Source organism: Equus quagga, chromosome 11 (assembly GCF_021613505.1).
Source record: "Equus quagga isolate Etosha38 chromosome 11, UCLA_HA_Equagga_1.0, whole genome shotgun sequence".
In the NCBI taxonomy this organism is placed as follows: Eukaryota; Metazoa; Chordata; class Mammalia; order Perissodactyla; family Equidae; genus Equus; species Equus quagga.
In genome coordinates, this window is record NC_060277.1 from 43,662,903 (window position 1) to 43,683,697 (window position 20,795).

The 20,795-nt window shown below is 36.5% G+C and overlaps 1 protein-coding gene across 2 annotated transcripts in view; it reads right to left on the minus strand.

Moving 5' to 3' along the window:
* Nucleotides 1–320: 320 nt before the first annotated feature.
* The window catches only part of ZNF292 (zinc finger protein 292), an 87,741-nt gene continuing 67,266 nt past the window's right edge, over nucleotides 321–20,795 (minus strand). For both annotated transcript variants that reach the window (XM_046675709.1, XM_046675710.1), the window contains 3 exons: nucleotides 19,102–19,238; nucleotides 16,383–16,524; nucleotides 321–9,326 (listed from right to left, as the gene is read on the minus strand). In XM_046675709.1, the coding sequence (XP_046531665.1) occupies nucleotides 2,172–9,326; nucleotides 16,383–16,524; nucleotides 19,102–19,238 (7,434 nt within the window). In that variant the 3' untranslated portion in view covers nucleotides 321–2,171. The remainder of the gene's footprint in view (nucleotides 9,327–16,382; nucleotides 16,525–19,101; nucleotides 19,239–20,795) is intronic.

Consider the following 20,795-nt stretch of genomic DNA (forward strand, 5'->3'; position numbering starts at 1 on the left):
AATGTTGGCAAACTCATTCCCTTGACATGTAGGAGAACAATTACAGAAATGTCTAGTGGTCAATTTTCTTACGCTAATGAGCAAAATAAAAGCCCCAATACATCGGCATTTTCACTTAACAGCGGCTCATCACTACATTCATCAGAAATAAACCTACTTTATCCTGCACTATATATATAGGGCAGTTTTGCCAAATGCCTACCTTTATGAGCTAGGTCAACTTCTAAGAAAACTGTACAGAAACATTCAATTGTTAACAAAATTTAATATTAAAATTACTCAAAGTTAAGTTATTGTTAATTTAGGAAAAAAACCATGTATTAATCACCCATAAGAACAACTTTTATTTTAATAAATAACAGTGGGCGTACCAAACGGTAGGGATTTTAATGTGTCAAGTTTTATGTATACTGGTAATAAACCTTAAGGAGGTGAAACCAACTATTCAATATAACCCATTAGGCCCTAAAAATAATACTATAATACTTTAATAATAAAATTTAAAAAAATATTTTCCAAAAGAAAATAATTCACTCCTTGACCATGCTTATTTATTCAGAGTACCAGCAATTTCAGTTAATGTTAAGTGCTTCATTTTTCCTGCAAATCTGATGTTGCACAGGGAATATACACATTTTCATATCATCACAATATCATCAATATCGCAAACTAATATTGTGAATGCAACTGGTTTATAACAAACACAAAGTCAAAAATCAATGCTACTATTTATGGCAAACAGAAACAAAAGTAACCTTAAAAGGATGTTTTCTTTTGTTTCCAGAACTAATTTTACTTGGACTTCAAATGAAGGTCATAAACTCTCCTGAAATAACCTCTATCTCTGGCCTTGAATCCACAGTATAAATATGGTGAATAGAGCTAAACTATAAGAGCTAACTATATACCAAATAACCAAAATAATCAATTATAACAACTAATACTGCTCTGGAAGACCAATCTAATGAAAAAAGTATCATTAGATATGGTGGGAAATATACAGACAAATCTGTACAATCTAACATCTATAAACAGTAAAATCAAAACATCCAACTTCCTTATAGAAAGTGTTTCATCTATGTAATTATAAATGTTAAGGACTCTTGCATTTTATAAACACAAGATGGGCTCACTTTAATGATACCAATTTTAAGATTTATAAAAATGTTTAAAAAAATCTTTCCACAAAAGTTTATACAGTTTAAAGCTATACACCAATCTATAAATCTCAGAAAATGGAAAAAAAAAAAATCTTTATAAGATCACATGTATAAAACAGAAATGAAATGTGATTTTATTTAAGGCAATACTGGGCTACTTCACAAATCACCACCTCAAATATTTACACTGCTCCACACTACTAGTTTCTATCACATTCACAAAGGGTTTTTTTTTAAATACCAAATATTTAAAATCTTTGATGTAGTAAATTCTTTATTCACATTTCCATTATATTTCATGTAATCATATTAACTATATCCAATTAGAAGCACTGAAAAAAAAAAAATGGTATAGGAATACCACCCAAAACTCCTGGATGGAAAATTTACAAAGCAGAGCAAGGTGTTGATATAATGTGCCTACTTTGTGAAAAGTAATTTTGAGATCATCTTGTAAATAAATGTTTTATGTAAAAATCAATGAACTATGGTAGAGTTTCTAGCTTTAGTTCAAAAAATTCTTAATTTAAAACAATAAAAGAACAATTTAAAAAACTTGATCACTTAGTTAAAAATTAAAATTCCAAATATAAATGTGTCATTTAATAGTTTAGACTTACACACTGCTGGTGGCAGCAAATGATTTACAATAATAAATATATACAAAAAAGGTATCTACAAACAAAGAGCACTGTTGTACATGAGCAGTGACCTGGTGAGACATGTCAATCACAGAATACTCAGTTTAGTTCATGGAAAGGGCAACTGGCTGATAGAAATTCGAGGTTTAGCTCAATTATTTACAATAACTGAAGTATTGATTCTGTTCCTCAAGTCCCATAGGGATAAAAAAAGTTTTACATGACAAATGTCATGTTTTTTTTCTTTTTTTGGCCAGGCTAATTCATGTCAACAACAACAAAAAAATAATGAAAAAGTTTCACAATTCTAGCATGCTTGATGGCTTCCTATTTAAAATAAAACTGTAAATAATATATAGTACATTTGTTATCAGTACTGCCCTCTCCCTGTGGCTTTACCTATACTGATTTCTTTCATAATAGACACATCTGGATCATTTGAATGTACTTCAAGTTTTTTCAGACTGACGGTAGGTTTCATTTCCTGAAGCTGCTTTAAGACAAGCTCGGTGCAATCTTTGAGAGTCTTGTCTAAAACAATTTTTACATTATCACTGCACTGAAGCTGTGATGGATTGGCAAACTGTACAAAAGTTTCACTTTCTTTACAAGAACATACATGATTTCCACTACTCACAGCAGTCTTGTCAATATTTTTTCTTGAATTTGAATGTGATCCTTTTTTATTTCCACTATTTGGATGGTCCTTGTCAGTATTTTTCTTCTGCTTCACTGCAGACTCCTCAAGAAACTTCAGAAACGATACTTCAAATCCCATTGGTTTAAATGAGCTCCAGTCAAAAGACGCAGGATGCTCCTCAGTGGTCTGAATCGCAACAGCAGTCTCTTCTTCTTTATGCACGCTACTTAACTCAACTGCCGATGCTGCTTCAGCTTTTTCAACTTTCCTCTTTTTAATTTGAGAGACATTTTTTTCTTTATTAACTCTCTTCAAATTACTTGCTTTTTGTTTTTCTGACTGGCAGGGGTTATTTTCCTGAAAATCATTATTTACATTTGAAGATGTATGAGCTTGAGTCTCCACACTGGTGGTGTTGTCTTCATTTATTAACTTTGTAATAAATAATTCTGTGAGCTCATCCATTTCATCCTTTTCATTTTTTTCAACTTCATTCTGTGGAACGGTAGCTGTTCTTGAGTTATCGTTGCTCTTTGACACACATGTGTCAGAGTCTTTCACATCATTCTTATCAACTTCTTGCTCAGAAGTTTCCTTTAACTCTGAGCTGCAACACCGTTTGAAGACAATAAGAAGATTGCGGTGTTGTGATGTAAATGCCTTAGATAATTTGTGGCATTTATAATGTCTAATTATATTGCTTTCACTTGTAACAACTGATGTACACCCCTTTATCATACATGGATACTGGGTTACAAATCTGCTTGTACACTCAGATAAAGCATCATTTCTAGCCTTTATAGAATATACATGCTTCCCACGTTTCAGAGAATAAGGCTTATTTTCTTCAATCTGCACAATCTTTGCATTCTTGTTTTCTAAGTTATTTTTTTTCTTTCTTTTGGTCTTAGGCATTTTGACCCCTTCCTTTCCAGACCTGTGTTTTGTGCCCCGATATTTAGACTTTGTCTTTTCTTGGTTTGCCTTGCTTGATATATTTTCCTGACCAGGTGTTAATCTTCTTGGCCGAATCAAATGAGCTTTATGTTTGTCATTATGCTTATTAAAAATGTGTCGGAGGAGATTAGACCGAGTCGCATATATACGGTCACAGCCTTCACAGTCACACTTGTATATGCCGTCTTCTTCAGTTTTACTCCCCCTTATCCCAATCCCATGGTCTGCCTCAAGATGAACAACATAGTTCAAATATGTGGTAAATGAAGATTTACACTCTAACTGGTCACATGGAAACTTCCCAACATCCACAGAAGCAGTCATACTTTCAATTTCCTCAGGAGTCATTTCATGAAGTTTCATGTAGTGCTGTATTAAGCCAGTAATTGCTTGGAAAATTCGAGAACAGTCACTCACCTGACATCGAAATTCTTTCACAGTTTGTTTGGTTTCAATTTCTTCACTTTCTTTACCAGCTTCACTTTCCTCTTCAACCTCTGCAGAAAACGCAGGTAGATCTGATTTGTGTACAGCCTGGTAATGTAGAATCAAGTTTTGCTGTATTGTAAAGGCAGCAAAACAACCCTGGTGAACACAGCGATAAGGTCTGTAGGGACTGTATCTTGTTGGAAACTCAAGGGAGTGGGAAACTGGCTTCTTGCGTTTTTTCTCCTCCTTTTCTTTTTTATGTCTCCTGACTTTCCGTCCTTTGGTTTGTATGTTTGTGAGAGAATTTATATTACATTGTTCAGAAGTAACTGTAATCACTTGTGAAGAACTCTCTGTTTTTTCAGGACTTTTTTTTTCTATAAGTTGTTTTTCTGGGATCACTGCTACATTATTGAGGGCATTTTCCTTCATTGCTCCCAATTCTAAAGCAGGCTGGAATTCCCTTTTATTTTCCTCTGTCATAGCTAGCTGTCTTTTTACTTGCGTAATTCGTGGGGCTGACAAATTTTCACTCTGAGATTTTCTTCCATAAGGCCGTTTTATTTTTAACTTCACCATTTCTTCTGTTGTAAAATGATGTACCAACTGACAGTGTGCCCGAAGATTAGAATTTCTTGTAAATGTTTTTGTACATGTCGGCACTACACATTTAAATGGAGCAAATTTCAACTGATTCTTCTTAATTTCAAGAATCATCTCTGGAGTGTATTGATGAATTTTACCATAATGCTTAAACAGTGCATCCTTGGTCATAGCACTGTAATTACAGCCTTGGTTTTGACACACAAATGGTTTATTCACTTTGTCACTAAACTGAATGTTGTTTATTATTTCAGAAACTGGCTGAACAACTGTGACATTTGGAACTGATTTAACAGGGGTGGCAGTCAGTGTCACTGACGTATTTACTAGTACACACTGAGATGCTGGAATGGACAGGTCATTTTCTAATTTTAATTTCTGTAAGCCTTCTAAAATTTCCTGTATTTGATCCTCCTTATGTAATACTTCAGACTGAGGAATGTTACTTTTTGTCGGCATGACACCAGTGAAGGAGGAAAACTGAGAAGAATCAGGTAATTTGTTATTCTGCACAGTGTTTACTGAAGGAAGCTGAATGCTATAATTTATTTGTGCATTCTGTGATGTTTCACCAACACCCTGAGACCCACTTTTTACCTCAAGTATTTGAGAATTCATAGCACTTTTAATAATTTCAAGAGTCTTTTCAAAGTTTTGTATAACATTGTCTTCCGAAATCTGTAAATCAGAATTTATTGAAGCTGTGCATGAATTCAAAGCCATCATTTGAGAATCACCATTTTCAGTTTTTAATGTTAAAGGAGCTAACACTGTATGGGACTCAAGATTGGTTTTGAAGTTTTCTTTCACATCAGTCATAAATAACTGATTGTCAACACTATTTAATTTCTGTGTTAGATTTTCCACCAAACTCTGAGGCTCACAATTTGAAATTATGTTTGAATGAAGGTTAGTAGTTGGTATCTCAATACTCTTTGCTATAAGTCCCATTGCTGTTAAGTCACTTGTTCCCAAATTTGGGGAAGCATTAGGCGCAATTAGTGGAGGAGCAACTTTCTTTCTTCTCTTAGAAGCACTGTTTCCCTTTTTATTGAAATGACTTGCCCTTGTGTTCTGAGGACCACTTATAACTGAAACACGTGAACCGTTACTGGTAAAATTTTGTGATGGGCCACTAGAATGAGGGAACGAATCAGAGCACAAACCATTTTCAACAGTCTTCAGTAGTAAGTCGTTCGTTGGAAACACAGGCAAACTGCTGCATTCCTCAATGGAGGAAGTTCTGGCGTTTGGTGTCCTATTCTGGTTTGTCAGCAGGGGGTTTGGGTGGCACACAGCCTGCAACAGGGTTGACACAGTGGGATTTGACATCACTGTTGCGTTTACTTGTGCTGCATCTGAGACACAACCTGTTGGAACATGAGAAAGCATTTCGGCACCCTCAAATGTGCTGGGAATGCCAGCAGTTTCCAAAGCCTGTTTAATAATTTCACTGCCTTCTTGACTAACACTCGTACTGAAGTTAGCCACACCAGTCCGAGGAAACGTACTTGGTAAAAATGTTGATGAGCGATTTTCAGCAGCAAGAAGTTGCAGGAATGATGGATCTTTAAAACATGCTTCTGGATTGAAGGCAGACTGCTGTGGCTGCTGCAAATTTACTGCATTTGTGGAGAGAATCATGCTGGCGAGAAGAGAAGGCTGTCCATTATTCTGCAGCAGTTCTTGCGCAATTTCTGCCCCATCCAGTGGTTTACAGTAAGATCGCTTAGACAAGTGTCCGCCCAGAGATCTGGGATTAGTAAAAGCCCTGTAACACCTGCTACAGATAAATTTCCCATCTCTGATAATTGCAGGCCATTTAGCCCTTTTGTTGTGCTTGGGTTTTCTTTCCTTCCCATTTGGGCCCCGCCCACGGTCTTTTTTAACTTTTTCAGGTGCAGACTGTTGGGGACCGGTGCTACTGAAACCATTTGCAACATTCACTGGTGAAGGAAAAACCGCATTTTCACCATTACCTCCCTTGAGAAAAGGAGAATTAGTGTTTCCTTCAATCTGTGAGGAGAAATGATTTGTATTATTTTCCAGTTGAGAAAAAACAGAATTAGTCCCACTATCTGCTGGTGAAGGGAAGAGAGACATTGAACTACTTTCTGCAGGTAAAGGAAGGAAAGGATCTGAGCCACTGTCAATGTTCAAAGGCAAAACTGTTTTGGTTAGATCTTCCATTTGTGCTGGCAAGGCAGTGTTAGATATATTTTCCATTTGGGAACATAACATACCACTACCATGTTCACTTTTATCCTGAGAAGGTATATTTGGATTTATGACACTTTCCACTGAGGGCAACAGTGGAGTGGACACACTTGTCAAATGAGCTGGAAAAATGGAAGGTGACACATGTTGCAACTGATCTGAACAAGCAGGATTCCCACTGGCTTTGGTCTGTGGTGTAAAAAATGCATTATTAGAGCTGTTCACCTGCGATGGCAAAAAATAAACAAACTTTCCATTATTTGGTGTATTCAAGTTGTTAGATTTCTGACCTTTTTTATTTTTGCGCTGCATTTTAAATGCAGCATACTGGTCAGGGTGTGCTGTCTTCATGTGTTTCCCAATACTCTGTGAAGAATTATAGGTGCGAGTACATCCCTCAACCTGGCAACTGAATTTCTGAACTGGTGCTTTTGGAGGCACTGATGGAGTTCCTAAAGAACTACTTAGGTTGGGCTGTGGTGGAACAAATGTGATACTTTCTAATGTCTTAAGAGGTAAGCTGTAAAGACTGGACGACGTTTTAACACTACCTCCACATTCAAACTTGGAAGTTGACAAACCGTTTTGAAATCCTGCCTGACTTTGCAGAGAGAAGGTCATCAGGTTGTTCACTTGTCTTTCTAAGTTTTGTGGGGTAAGGTCACCTATTTTGAGGGTTTCTGAATTTACTAAAGAATTATGAGTAATCTGCACTTCATTAAAGCAATCCTGTTCTTTTCTCTCTTGGATATCTGGATGAGACAAATCATTACAAGTATCCTCAACTGGTGCATTTAAGTTTGTGACCAGCGATTCACCAGTGCCTTCTACAGTCGAGCTTTCTTGCTTTCCAAAGTTTTCCTCAATTCCCTGATTGAGGGACACCTTAATAGATACAGCTACTTCACCGGCCTGCAGCAGAGTAGTAGCAGGATTTTCCAAACCATTTGACAGTGGTCCATCAGCTTGCCTGAGCTCGGAAGCAGAAATCTGGTCTTGTTTGGTGACAGCTGATTCTGCCTTGCTTTTATCCCAAGCTTCACTTGTATCTGCTGGTAAGGTGTTCTCAATGTTATTTTCTGAAGGAAGCATAGCACTCTCTTTCTCAGTATTCCCTTCTGTGTTCTGATTCACTTTAGAAGGCTGAACGGAAGCTCCGGGTGAATTAAGTTGGTCTTCGGGAGGCATCACTTTTTCAGGAGTACTGTGATCATCCAGATGCTTTTCTAGCTCACTCTGAGACCGATAAACTTTACCACAACCTGTGAACTTACAAGTATAAGTATTATAATGCTGTGCTTCATGATCATATAGTAAATAAGCTTCTGAAAAAATTCTGCCACATTTAGGAAACATACACTTTGCTCTAAAGACTTGATGCTCCTTTCGGTGGGTTAAGAGCTCTGCATAACTATTAAAACCAGCCTTACATTTCATCTGTATACAGATATATGGTTTACTGCCACAGTGCATTTGTAAGTGATCATTGAGATGAGTAACACTTACAAAATGCCGTCTACAGTACTGGCAAATAACTTTTTTGCTTTGCATTTCAAGAAAGCGCTTGGCATCTTCATTATCTTTATGCCCCTTTACATGAGCGATTAAATTTTTAAAGTACTTAAAGCCCTTTTTACAAAAAGTTACAGGGCAATTAAATTCATTAACAGGTACTGGTTTCTGGACTGGCATCACTTCCGGCTCATAAGATTTATCTTTATCATCATTCTCATCATCTGAACCATCATTGTCATTAAACACGATGAAGTCTGTCGAATAGAGACTATTCTTTTTTATAGGCCGCTGTTCCTGTTTGGCCACAGCATTAGTCTTCTGATTCTCATTGGTAGTTGTGATCTTAGGAGGCCTTCCCAATCTTCTTAACGGTTTCATAGCTGCTAGTCTCTCTTTACTAGATTGTTTAACATGCAAAGTGACATGAGGGACAAAAGTTTCTTTAGAATTAAAGTTCTTTGCACATATGGGGCAACTGTAAATCCCATCTTTGTAATGTTTCTGAGCATGTCGTACTATTCTATGACCAAGGAATTCTTTGTCACATAGCACACAATATTGCATGTAGGCTTGCCAATTCCTAAATCTAGCAGATATAAATCCTCTCTCTCTTAATTGTTTTATCTCTCTCTTCTTCTGCTTTTCATCACAAATGTCTTTAAGAAGGCCAGAATTAGCACCAACTCCACCAGAAAGTCCATTCACAGAAGTGTCTTTAATCTCTTCTTGGTAGTCTACTACTTTCTCATAAACTTCACTGTCATTTAGTTCATCTATTGAAGATACAATGGATGCTTCTTCCCCCATTAATGCAAGACATTGTCGTTTTAAGGTTTTCCAATCCCAAAATTCTGGATCAAAGGGCCACTGAGTTTTCAATACAAGCAAGAGCTCACAGCGTAGAGAATTTGGTATTGGAAGATTCTCTTCATCGTATTTCTGGTCTGGCTGGTTATACAACATTTCCACAGCATAATACGCATCTACTGTAGGCTCAATGAGAAATTCACTCAGTTGACAAGCACGTTTAACTTCCAGATCATCAGGCAACAAGCATGAAATGGTCTTGCAAATAGATATTTTCACTTCAGTATTTTCTGTAGATTCCAGGCGAAGAGCTTTTACGCACAGTTCTATACAGGTGGCAAGACCAGCCCCTTCAGTCTGTGAAAAAGCAAATAGGAAATGTTAACCCACACTAATCAAAACAGATTTGTGGATTTAGTAATTTTAAAACTGAGGCTTGCTTCTCTCAAATTTTGCAACATCCAACATAGAAAAAGATGCTCCTTCGAAAGCACTGCAGCTTAGCATGGTGAGCGAGTGACTGTGTGTGTGTGTGTGTATAAAATGAACTGTATAGAACAGCAGAAAAAACACAAGCATTGGGAGCTAACATAAGACCTGGGGAGAAAATCATCTACCAGCTAGGCAAACTTGGAAGTTATTTAACTTCTCTGACCTTTCATATTCCATTTATAAAACAGAGATCAAAACAGCATTTAAACTTCATAAAATTGCTGTGAGCATTAATGGATATTATGTATCTCAAGTACCTGGCACAGTTTAGTATAATGCTTGGCACACAGTAAGCGATCAATAAATGTCATTAACTTTATCGCAAATCTCACTTCCTAAGTTTGTATTTGTAATCCTTTGGAAACAAATCCTCTCAACCCAATTACAAAACTGAGAATGTCTCCATATTTCCTAACTTAGTAATGTAAGGAGATTTTCACTTTTAACAGAGTATAAAGTTACTCGATCCTTAATAGTGGGGATTCTAATTCAATCAGAAAATTGAATGCCAAATCACTTACCTCATGGCTGAACCAGCTTAAGAATTAGGAGCAGGAGGAGACACAATAAACTTTTTTCCTTTTGACTGAGCATCTTGAACTATTATAAGATAGCAGTAATGAAAGTTAAGAGTCATTTGAAAGATACTGGGTTTTAAAAGGCTAAAAGGGAACATAAATATGTGAGAAATAAGCCAGCCACAAGATGTGGCTACATTCATAGGTATGGAATATGTGTGATATAAGATCAAAAGGCAAGACAGAAGTCAAAAAAGGTGATAGGGTATTTTCATAGATAAAGAAGGAAATAAAATATTTTACACTACAACAGAAGCTTAGATTTGTAGGCCAAAAGGAGAGTGAGGGAAGAAGGCTCGGACACTGAACGGGTCCTGACTTTAGGAAAAGCAAAGGCACAAAGACCAAGAAGAAAATGGACAAGAATAGATATGAGACCTATTTTTTAAAAGTGACAGTGAAGAAAGGCCAACTGGAAAAGAGGAGGGACCATATGGTTGTCTCCAGCTCTTACATAAACTTATATAGTTATTTTATATAATTTTGAGAGAGATCTGAGCCAGAAAACTTCTACAAAAAACATTTGCCCCTAACAGCCTTAGGGGCTATTGATAATAGTGGACAATTAGGCCACTCCTCTGTTATAATATGAAAGAAAAAGACATGGTCAGTGAAGCCACATATGAGAGAGAGGAGGACTTGAAGAAAGAAGTTTTGGAGGAATCAAAGGTCAAGTCAACCATAAAGATGATCTGAAGTGATAATGAAAGCCTATGTCAGAAAGACTGGTAAATACATAGAGCGAAAGAATTCTGGAAAACGCTGTACTTATTTAGAAAATTCAGGAAATGATGGAGAAAGAATGTCTTTAAGAAATGACTCAGAGAACAGAGGATTTGTAGATGAAGGATATCTGCCTTGAGGAAGGTAACTCTAACTATTTTCTGTCCTATGAATGTTGAGTCCTTTCTCCAGAAATGACAAAAGCTGATTCAAAAATTCTACTTAGGGGCTGGCCCGGTGACACAGCAGTTAAGTGTGCACATTCCGCTTCTCGGCGGCCCAGGGTTTGCTGGTTCGGATCCTGGGTGTGGACATGGGGCCGCATGACAAGCCATGCTGTGGTAGGCGTCCCACATATAAAGTAGAGGAAGATGGGCACGGCTGTTAGCTCAGGGCGAGTCTTCCTCAGCAAAAATAGGAGGATTGGCAGTGGTTAGCTCAGGGCTAATCTTCCTCAAAAAAAAAAAAATTCTACTTATTGCTTAGAAAATACAACTAAAATTATTTCAGAGAGGAACTCAACTGACATTTCTATTCTAATACAGTCTGCTACTGGATACCATGGTTCATTTTAACGCATTCAGGGCAAACAGCTTTGAATAAATTTGCTTAAAAACATCTCAATGTTGTAAATAAATTTAAAAGCTCAACAAATAATACCAATAAAATAAACAATATCAAGATTTTTATTCTTCTGAGTTTTCATCTTTGAGTGTGTGACTGAAAATTAGGTTTACAGACAATATTTAAATCATAAACTGGTTTATGTAACAAGTGTGTTTTTAAAGATGAGTTTGAAATCACAATTTCCTATAAAAACAATGTGATTAAACAAGTAACTAGCCAATAAAAATCTACTTAATAACATCAGTTAATGAAAGTACTGATAGCACTAGCTAGAACTTACGAGTCACAAGGAGCAGAAAGCTAAGTGATGTCATTCAGGGGAGGGATAGAGACTTATCCCCCTTTCTGGAACTGGTACAGCACCAGGCAAGCTTCTGAAAAAAGGCAAGCTTTTATCTTTGGTACCTGCTTTTCTGCTCCTTCCCTCTGGCTGCCTAGTAACCCTGACCCAAAGCTAAGCAAGGCTTACACACTGATATTAGTTCCTCATGTCCATCCCACCCAGCCCTTCCCCATCCACCTATAGCATCATGTCTTACCTTGCTTTAAACTTCTTAAATAGTTACCTATGTATTTCGGAATTAAATATAACCTTCTTAGCATGGAATATAAAAGGGCCTTCACAATCTGACCTACATTTCATCTGGTCTAGCCTCATCTTTTATCTTTCCCCCTACCTAAATAGCCTATATTCCAAGCAAACCGGGCTAACTTTATTTTCCCAAATACGCCATTCTCTCCCATGCCTTGATACCACTTGTGATATTGTAATATAATAAGAAATATATATTTTGGTCTTCAACCACAGTTCCTAGCAGATAGCTCCTAAAACCTTTGTAATTTTCTAAGTGATAAGAGCTACAGGGGCATCTTCTGTTCCCAGCTCCTGAAATAGCTCCTGCCTTATAGATGAAAGGGGTGTTTTTTGTTATTCATAATAAGGCCCTTTCACTCACACCAGAGTTTATTTTAATGAGGTGACTTTTGGAAAGCCCCTACATAACTGTGGCAGGAGTTATCTAGGTTGCCAGGGGAATCGACGTGTGATTAGTGGTTGGAACTTTCAGCCCTCCACCCCCAAGGAAGGCAGAGAGGCTGGAGGTTGCATCAATCACCAATTACCAATGACTTAATCAATCATGCCTACATAATGAAGCCTCCATCAAAACCCCAAAAGAACTGGGTTCAGGAAACTTCTGGGTTGGTAAATACATGAAGACTGGGGAGGGTAGCTTACCCCTTCCCCCTACCTTTCCCTATGCATCTCTTCCATCTGGCTCTTCCTGAGTTGTATCTTTTCATAATAAATGGGTAATCTGGCACATAAACTGTCTTCCTGAGTTCTGTGAGCCACTCCAGCAAATTAATCGAATTCAAAAAGGGGGCATGGGAACCTCTGATTTAGAGCCAGTTGGTCAGAAACACAGGTGACAACCTGGACTTGCAACTGGTATCTGCAGTGGGGAGAGGGGGTAGTCTTCTGGGACTGAGCCCTTAACCTGTGAGATCTGATGCTATCTCCAGGTATCTAAGTATCAGAATTGAGTTAAACTGCAGAACACCCAGCTGGTGTCTGGAGAATCAGAGAACTGCTTGGTATGGAAAAAAATCCCCACAAATTTGGTGACCAGAAGTATTTAGTGAGTAGCGAATGGAGGAGAAAACAGTTTTTTCTTTACACCACTTCACACGCTTTTTCTGTTAACTAGAACACTCTCCCCTCCCACTTTGTCTGGCCATCACTGAGAGTCAAACAGACAAGTGGGTTAGATGGCCCACTTCTTTTAATCATTCAGCACCTACTTTATACCAGGTACTGTGCTAAGTAACGTGTGAGTCTTAACATTCCACTGTGATAGAAAGATCTATACTACATTGCAACTGTTTGTGGGTCTCCATCAACAGACTATGAAATCCTTTAGGGCAGGGCTATATTTTTCAATTCTTTTGACATCAGGGGTCTAGGAAAAAGCATGAATAAAAAGCCGGACCCAGCTTCTGCTCCATTTCCTTTGCAGATGTCAATTAGAGTTTAAGAAGGACACAATTATTTTAAGTTAATATGTAACTGGACAATAGTCTTCAACAAGTCCTGGAGTTTTGAAAAAAAGAGGGCTACCAGTTAACCAAAATCACTTAACCTTGAGGCTAAATTTCATCATGTGAAAAATGAGGAGTTACACTAGAACCCAGTCACTACAGCATAACTTTAAGGCCTCTTTCTGTCCTAAAACAAGAATAACTATGACTCTAGTTTTAAGATAAAAGCCCTCTCTGCTTGATTAGATTTCAGAAAGTAAAAAACAAAGGAGAAAAATTTTATGCAATGAGAAACAAGATTCCGGGGAGGGAGCAATTACCATGTTACACATTATCCTCCTCAATAAGTCTCCCCCGGCCAACCTCCCCAAGCTTTTAACTGCCTTTCTATGTGCTTTACCTCTGAACTCAAACTCAAAGTAGAAAAGTACTACTCAACAGAACTGCCTTCAACGATGGAAATATTCTTTATCCTGTGCTCTTCAATACGATAGTCACTAGCTACATGGGGCTACCGAGCACCTAAAATGTGGCAATTGTGACTGAAGAATGGAATTTCAAATTTTACTTAATTTAAATTAAACAGCTGTAAGTGGATAATGGCTTCCATAATGGACAGTGTAGCTCTTGTCCAAGTGTTCTCCCCTCTCCAAGACGGCTTCCTTATGAGTGGCGTGTAAGGTTGAGGGAGAGCCATTTTTTGTAACCTCGTCGATTCATCTGATTAACCAAAGTGGTTAAGATTACTAGGTGGTCAACAGCAAGTCAAGATTTATACCTAGTTTGTCAGGTTTCGAGTTTCAAGTCCCTTATACTGTGCCATGCTGCTCTTTAAGTTAGATATAAAGCAGTGGCACAACCTGTTTTAAAATAGCATAGTAATTTCCTAAGAAACTTACAACTGTTTTAAGTTTTTTTAGGGGCTGGCCCTGGTGGCATAGTGGGTAAGCTCATGTGCTTTGCTTCCCTGGCCCAGGGTCTGTGGCTTTGGATACTAGGTGCAGACCTACAAACCACTCATCAAGCCATGCTGTGGCGGCATCCCACATACAATATAGAAGAAGATTGGCACAGATCTTAGCTCAAAGCCAATATCCTCACCAAGAAAAAAGAAAACCTTAAGTTTTTTAAAAAAATTGCTGCACCACAATATATAAGATGAAAAATCAGGATGAGTTAACAGGGTTGATAGAGAAAAACTGGAAAGCGGAAGGATTAATTCCTGTTCTTTACTCTTGAAAATTAAATCATTTCAGGAGAGAAAAATGAAGATACATATAAGATTTATTGACTACAGATTTTAAAAGGTATTTTTAAAGGGGGATAGGAGAGTGTCTTGTGGTCTTTCCTTTCACAAAAAATTATACATTAACTTAAAAATACTTCTTGTCATGCTGCATCCCAGTTTTCAAGGATTCCTAAAAACTGTCTGGCATTTCATTCTATGCAATGGTAACACCCTTGGAAACTATCTTCTGTGTACAATGAAAATGGAAACCAAGTGCATTCTTACAGGGTTACTGTAAGAAAATAAATTAATTTTGTAAAAGCTGGCTTATGATTTAGTTAACAAATAAATGGGAACACATACCTCTGCTCGTCCCTTCCCTCTTCAGTTGTGTTTAATCTACTGTTTACTCTGTTAATCTACTGTTCCATCTGTAAAGTGTTTCTATTTCAATGACTAGGTTTTTTTAATTAAAAGTTCTTTCGACTTTTTAAAATCTGCTTGGTCATTTTCATAGTATCTTTCTTTCTCATGCTTTAATTCCTTATTCTGTCTTAAATATATGTAATTTATAGTTTTCGTCCTGGCATGTCTAATTCTACTGTTACTTCTCTCTGCTAAAATTCCCTCATGGCCAACTGTTTCATGTTTTGTAAATCTTGATCATGAACTCACTTAAGTAGGGCTTTATACGAGAATCCTGCATTGAGGGTACGTCCCTCCAAAGCAGTTGTGTATCTGCTTCTGCTAGGTACCCCATATATATACCAGGCTAGGACTCCATCCTTACCTTCTTAAACATTCCTTACTCGGCATGGGGATTCCTGGACTATACAGGCAGAGTAAATTTGGACCCTAAATCTGTGTGAGGGCAGACCTAAGGTTACAACTTCTTAGAGGAAACATTTTCTCCTCTGACCCACAACCCAGTCAGACATGCACAAAGTTCCCTATCATCCATCTGTGTGAGCAATATTTTTCTAGTCTGCTTTTTAAAACATTACAGAACTTCACCGATTCAGGGAGGGAGAAGGGGGACATAGAGCTCAGTTCTAACGCCCCAATTTGAGAGGGCCCAAGATCTTATTTCCTAACCCCATACAGCTATCTACTGTCCCTGTGGAGATATTAAAACTTAAATCCTTTGATTACTGTAACTAGTAACATATCCCAATGCCCACCAGGCTAGGAAAGGCCCAGCATCAGCTCAAGCTTTATGCTCCAGTTTTTAGGTTCCTCTTCATTTTGAGCTTAGAGATTTCCCTGATATTCTCACAATCTCAGGTGCTATACATTAAAAAAGACATTCATTTTATTTTATCAAGTATTTCTGGGTGTTTTGTAGAAGAAGGATTTTCAGATAATGTAATCTGCCAGACTGCTAGCAAAGGAAGCTATCTCTATATTTCTCTTTACACTCTAAAGTTCTATAGAGCCAAATTATCAAAATAATATAACCTCTAGGAATAAAAACTATAGAATGATAAAACACAAGTATTATGTATATTACTTTTCTTCAGGCTAAGAGCTAGCCCTGGCTCTCATCTGCATTTTTAGGTTTTTCTATAACAAATGTCTTTAACCAATAGGAAATTTAATGTTGAAAGCACTAAATGAAATAAACAAAAATCACTGGAAAAGGTGCCAAAATAATACAGTTAAAGTTTTTTATTAAAGGTAATTTATATATTTTAAATGAAGAAAAGATACCTTGATTATTCTTACCTCTGAATTAATAACTTTAATCAGGAAGAAAATGTGATATACCGTCTTGGTTAACAAAGAAAGTTGACGACATCTTTCTAGGTACACCTGTATAGATGGTTCTACTCTTTGCTGTAATTTACTCCAAAAGAGAGTGAGTTCCCTGAAAAATAAAAAAAGTATAAAAAGTAAGTTGGAGCAGTAATGTAATAATCAGGGACTATGTCAGTCCAGTCATTATATTTGAAATTAAAACTGGTTTTAGATTCCAATTCCACATGCGGAATTAAGTTCAAAAGCAAGAAAACAGATCTCAATTTTCTAAAGACTAAATAAAATCAGGATACATAAATTATCATTTTATTAATATTTTTCAATCTCAGACAGAGAAGCACTACCTTTTATTAAGAAAGCAGCTGACATTTAAACAAGTTGTACAAATGGTAACTTTGAGTCACACCTGAACTTTAATAAGAAAGTGCAAAATGTGTGTGAATACATAAAATGCATCAATGGCAAAATGGTTTTTAAAAAGCATTTAATTTTTATCTTCTAACAAATTTAAAATTAACCAACTTAACTGGTCAATTAAATTTCAATTGGTTATTATTAGATAAATATTAAGAATCAATGACACAGAATCAAGAATTAACTAATCTCAATCTGTGCCACAGCAGTGAAACCATAAAAGAAATTTTGAAAAATGAACTTTGACATTTACTTCAAATGCAATTACAATGTATTTTTCATAGAAAACAATCCTACTGAAATGATGAATTTTCTTCCCTTTAACCTACTGTCCTATTTCTCCTCTGTCCTCTATAGCTAACCTCCACAAAAATCTTCTTCCTTGCTTCAACTTTTTCACCAAGTCTTCTCCACAATAAAAGCCTTTCCTATTAGTATTTCTTCAGTTTCCACTCCAAGGAACTCTGCCCTTTTCACTACCCGCTTGAATCACTAGCTTATTTACTGGATTTTAACCTATATACTGAAGACTTCAAAATCTGTCTCCTCACTTTCACCTCTCTAGTTTTTATAAGACTGCTCCACTTTGATTTCTGAAACCTGAACCCTAACGTATGAAAGAAGATGATCAACATTCTTTCCTGGTCAACATCTTTCTAATTTAATGCCTCGTTATCACTGACCTTCTCAGCCTCTGCATTTTATTATCCTACTGTCATCCTCAACAGTTCTTTCACCACATTCCACATCCATAAGGAACCCTTCATAACTTCCCAGGTAGACTATTTACTGGCTTTCTAGTTGAGTTTCCTATCTCAACCCAACTTGCTGTACTGCCACGTCCTCCCCCAACTCTGCCCTCATCATTCAGCCCCAATCCATTCTCAACTTCTTGGCTTAAACGGTTTTTCTTAAACATAAACTTCTATTTCATCCTCCTCCTACTTGAGGGCTTATAATAGACTGCTTTTGCTTGCCATATAAAATTCAGACTTTGATGGGTTTTTTTATAGGGTTTTGTGTGTGTGTGTGTGTGTGTGTGTGTGTGAGAGAGAGAGGAAGATTGGCCCTGACCTAACATCTGTTGCTAATCTTCCTCTTTTTGCTTGAGGAAGACTGTCGCTGAGCTAACATCTGTGCCAACCCTCCTCTATTTTATGCGGGACGCTGGCAGAGCATGGCTTGACGAGCAGTGTTAGGTCCATGCCCGGGATCCAAACCTACGAACCCTGGGCTGCTGAAGCAGAGTACAAAATTAACCACTCTGCCACCAGGCTGGCCCCTGATGCCTTTTTTAAATGAGTGTAACACATTCATTTCTTAGTTATCACTGATATTTATGTTATATATGAAATCTACCTGTCCTCAATAAATACATGTTATTTATTCTCCCCTTCAGAAGCTTTCCTCCTGCCTTTTGTATCAATCCTCTCTGTATTGCATATACAATTTTTCCTTCATAACAAAGGTCAACTGCTCAGAAAACCTTTATAATTATGAATTTTACTATTCTTTGATTACACAAGCACTTACTTAGATTGCCTGTTCTATATTCATTTGTATACCATATGTCACTTGGTAAATATTCTTAAATGTCAGAATGCCGAAACCTAAATTTTTCTTTTGTGTTTCCATAACACCAACACAACACTGAAAACTAATAATGCTGCTGACTGACCAGATAAATTGCCAGTTTTAGCTAACACTAATTTAAGACAGCTGATGCTAAGTGTTTGAGTTAACTAAAGTCAACACCTGTTAGTTGTATCCTCCCAAAGGATTATATAATAATAACAGGCTTTGCATACCTGGAAATGTACCATATAAAGAAAGAAAAAAGTGCATTGAAGAAGTTAGTGAAGTAGAATGATATTTCATAAATGAAAAATGAACTATATTTCCATACATAAATGACTAGCAGCTAGTTATATGCAGAGGAAAACAGGTTACTTACATATCTGAAAAAATTTTTATTGTGGCAATAGACAAAACAAACCTTTCTTTCATCTTCCAACATTTAAAAATTTCCTGATCATTATATGATCATTATTAGTATACTAAGGAGTTGTGTAGTCCTTAATACAAAAAGTTTTTAAAGTTATAAACTACTTGACAACCAGTTTGACAGCATGTAATACCTGAAAATAAGCTTTCTGTCCTGATGAGACTTAAAAAGATTTTAAAAAATATGTTCTTAAGCTATCTGAATTCTCACAACCTATCTTGTATTCTTATTTAATAAACTTTTCTTCACAAAAGAAAATCAACTCACCAGGCACAGTACATATCTCCTTGCTGGAGCTGACGTGATAAAAATGCTGTACACAAGACAAGAGCATTTTTTTCATCACCCTCAGATTCTAAGTTACAGATCATTTCTAGTGCATCTTTGCAATCAACTTCTGAAATCTACAGAAAAAGGATATAGAAATATGCCATAAAATGGTTTTATATTAGGATATATAGTAATATACTTTAAATCTTTCATTAGATATTTATAGATCATATTTATCAGTAAAACCTCATCAACTCATACACTGTGAGTTCATAATTTGTCATTACTGGGCTGCAGTTTAAAGAAATTATCTTTCTTCAAGTCAGAGAACCAACTCTATTCAAGAACTTTACAAGCATTCATTTACATGTACATAACTAATGCCAATTACAAGCTCCCATTACCCATTAAATCAGGTCTATAATTCTGAAAAAGAAAAGCTTCAGTAGTTATATTTTCCCCCCTTTATCTAGTATTTAAAAAGCATTAGAATCAGCAGAAAGACACAGAGAGGTCTACTGGATATAGGCTAATAAAATGTCTATTCATCTCAGGGAAAAAAGTATAATGTGAAACATTTTATGTAGCTATACCACTTTTAAATGAAGCTTACCTCAGTTTTCTATAAATCTCCATTATTTTTCCTTTCATATAAATATAAATTCATATAAATTCTCAAAGCTTATCAACAGTCATGCATGCATTACGTATAACCTAGATGAAGTCAACTTGCTTCACTTTATGCACTTACATCTATTGCTTTTTTTTAAATTAAAATTTACTATCTCATTACAATGATTTACTACATAAAACAGAATTTACCTATGATCTCTACAAGCATTTGCTGTAAGACAAGGGTGTGACAAATCACACACAATCACAAATCACTGGAGTTCCACAGAATAGAAAGATTAATTTCAACGTGGTACAACTGACAAATGGCAAAAAGAAGACTTGAAGACCAATACAAACCATTAACACCCACATACCACAGAGGAAACCATGCCCTCTTGGTTGATCTTTTATCTCTCCTCATCAATTTTTGAGTGTAGGAAAAGTGAGTGTGTGTGTGTAAAATGTAATGTGTTTAGGACTGAACAAGTGTCTAAATGAAGATATGAGTAATCATGAGGTCCATCTCTGATAATGAGGATAAAGACTGCATAGACTCAGAGATTCCATTTTATACATTAAATTGGGCTAGAAAACACTAAGACAAGAAAAGACTCAACTCTGAATCTGTGTGTTTAACAACAAGGATTTCTTACAGGAAGCATGAAGTTAGTAGCAGAGTTACGACTGAACCCTAAATCTTGGCACTCCCTGGTTCCCTGGTGCAGTGTTCTTTCTGCTACTCCCCTGTCTGCCTCTTTCTCACAAATCTTTTCTATAAGTGACCCCATTTAAACAAATAATTTAAAAAAAAGGGTGAACAATACAGTTATAAATATTTTCAAATATCTACAATACGCTAAACGCATTGTAGGACATTACATATATTATTATTTAATCATAACTATTCTACTAGGTAGGTATTATCATTAACATTTTACACATAATGAATATGGGGTTCAGAGAAATTATGTAATTTACCCAAGTTACAACAGTTAGTTAAGTGGTAGAGCCACAAATTCAATTGTCTGACTGACACCGAAGACCTATTCTCTTTCCATTTCATCACAGAATCTTTT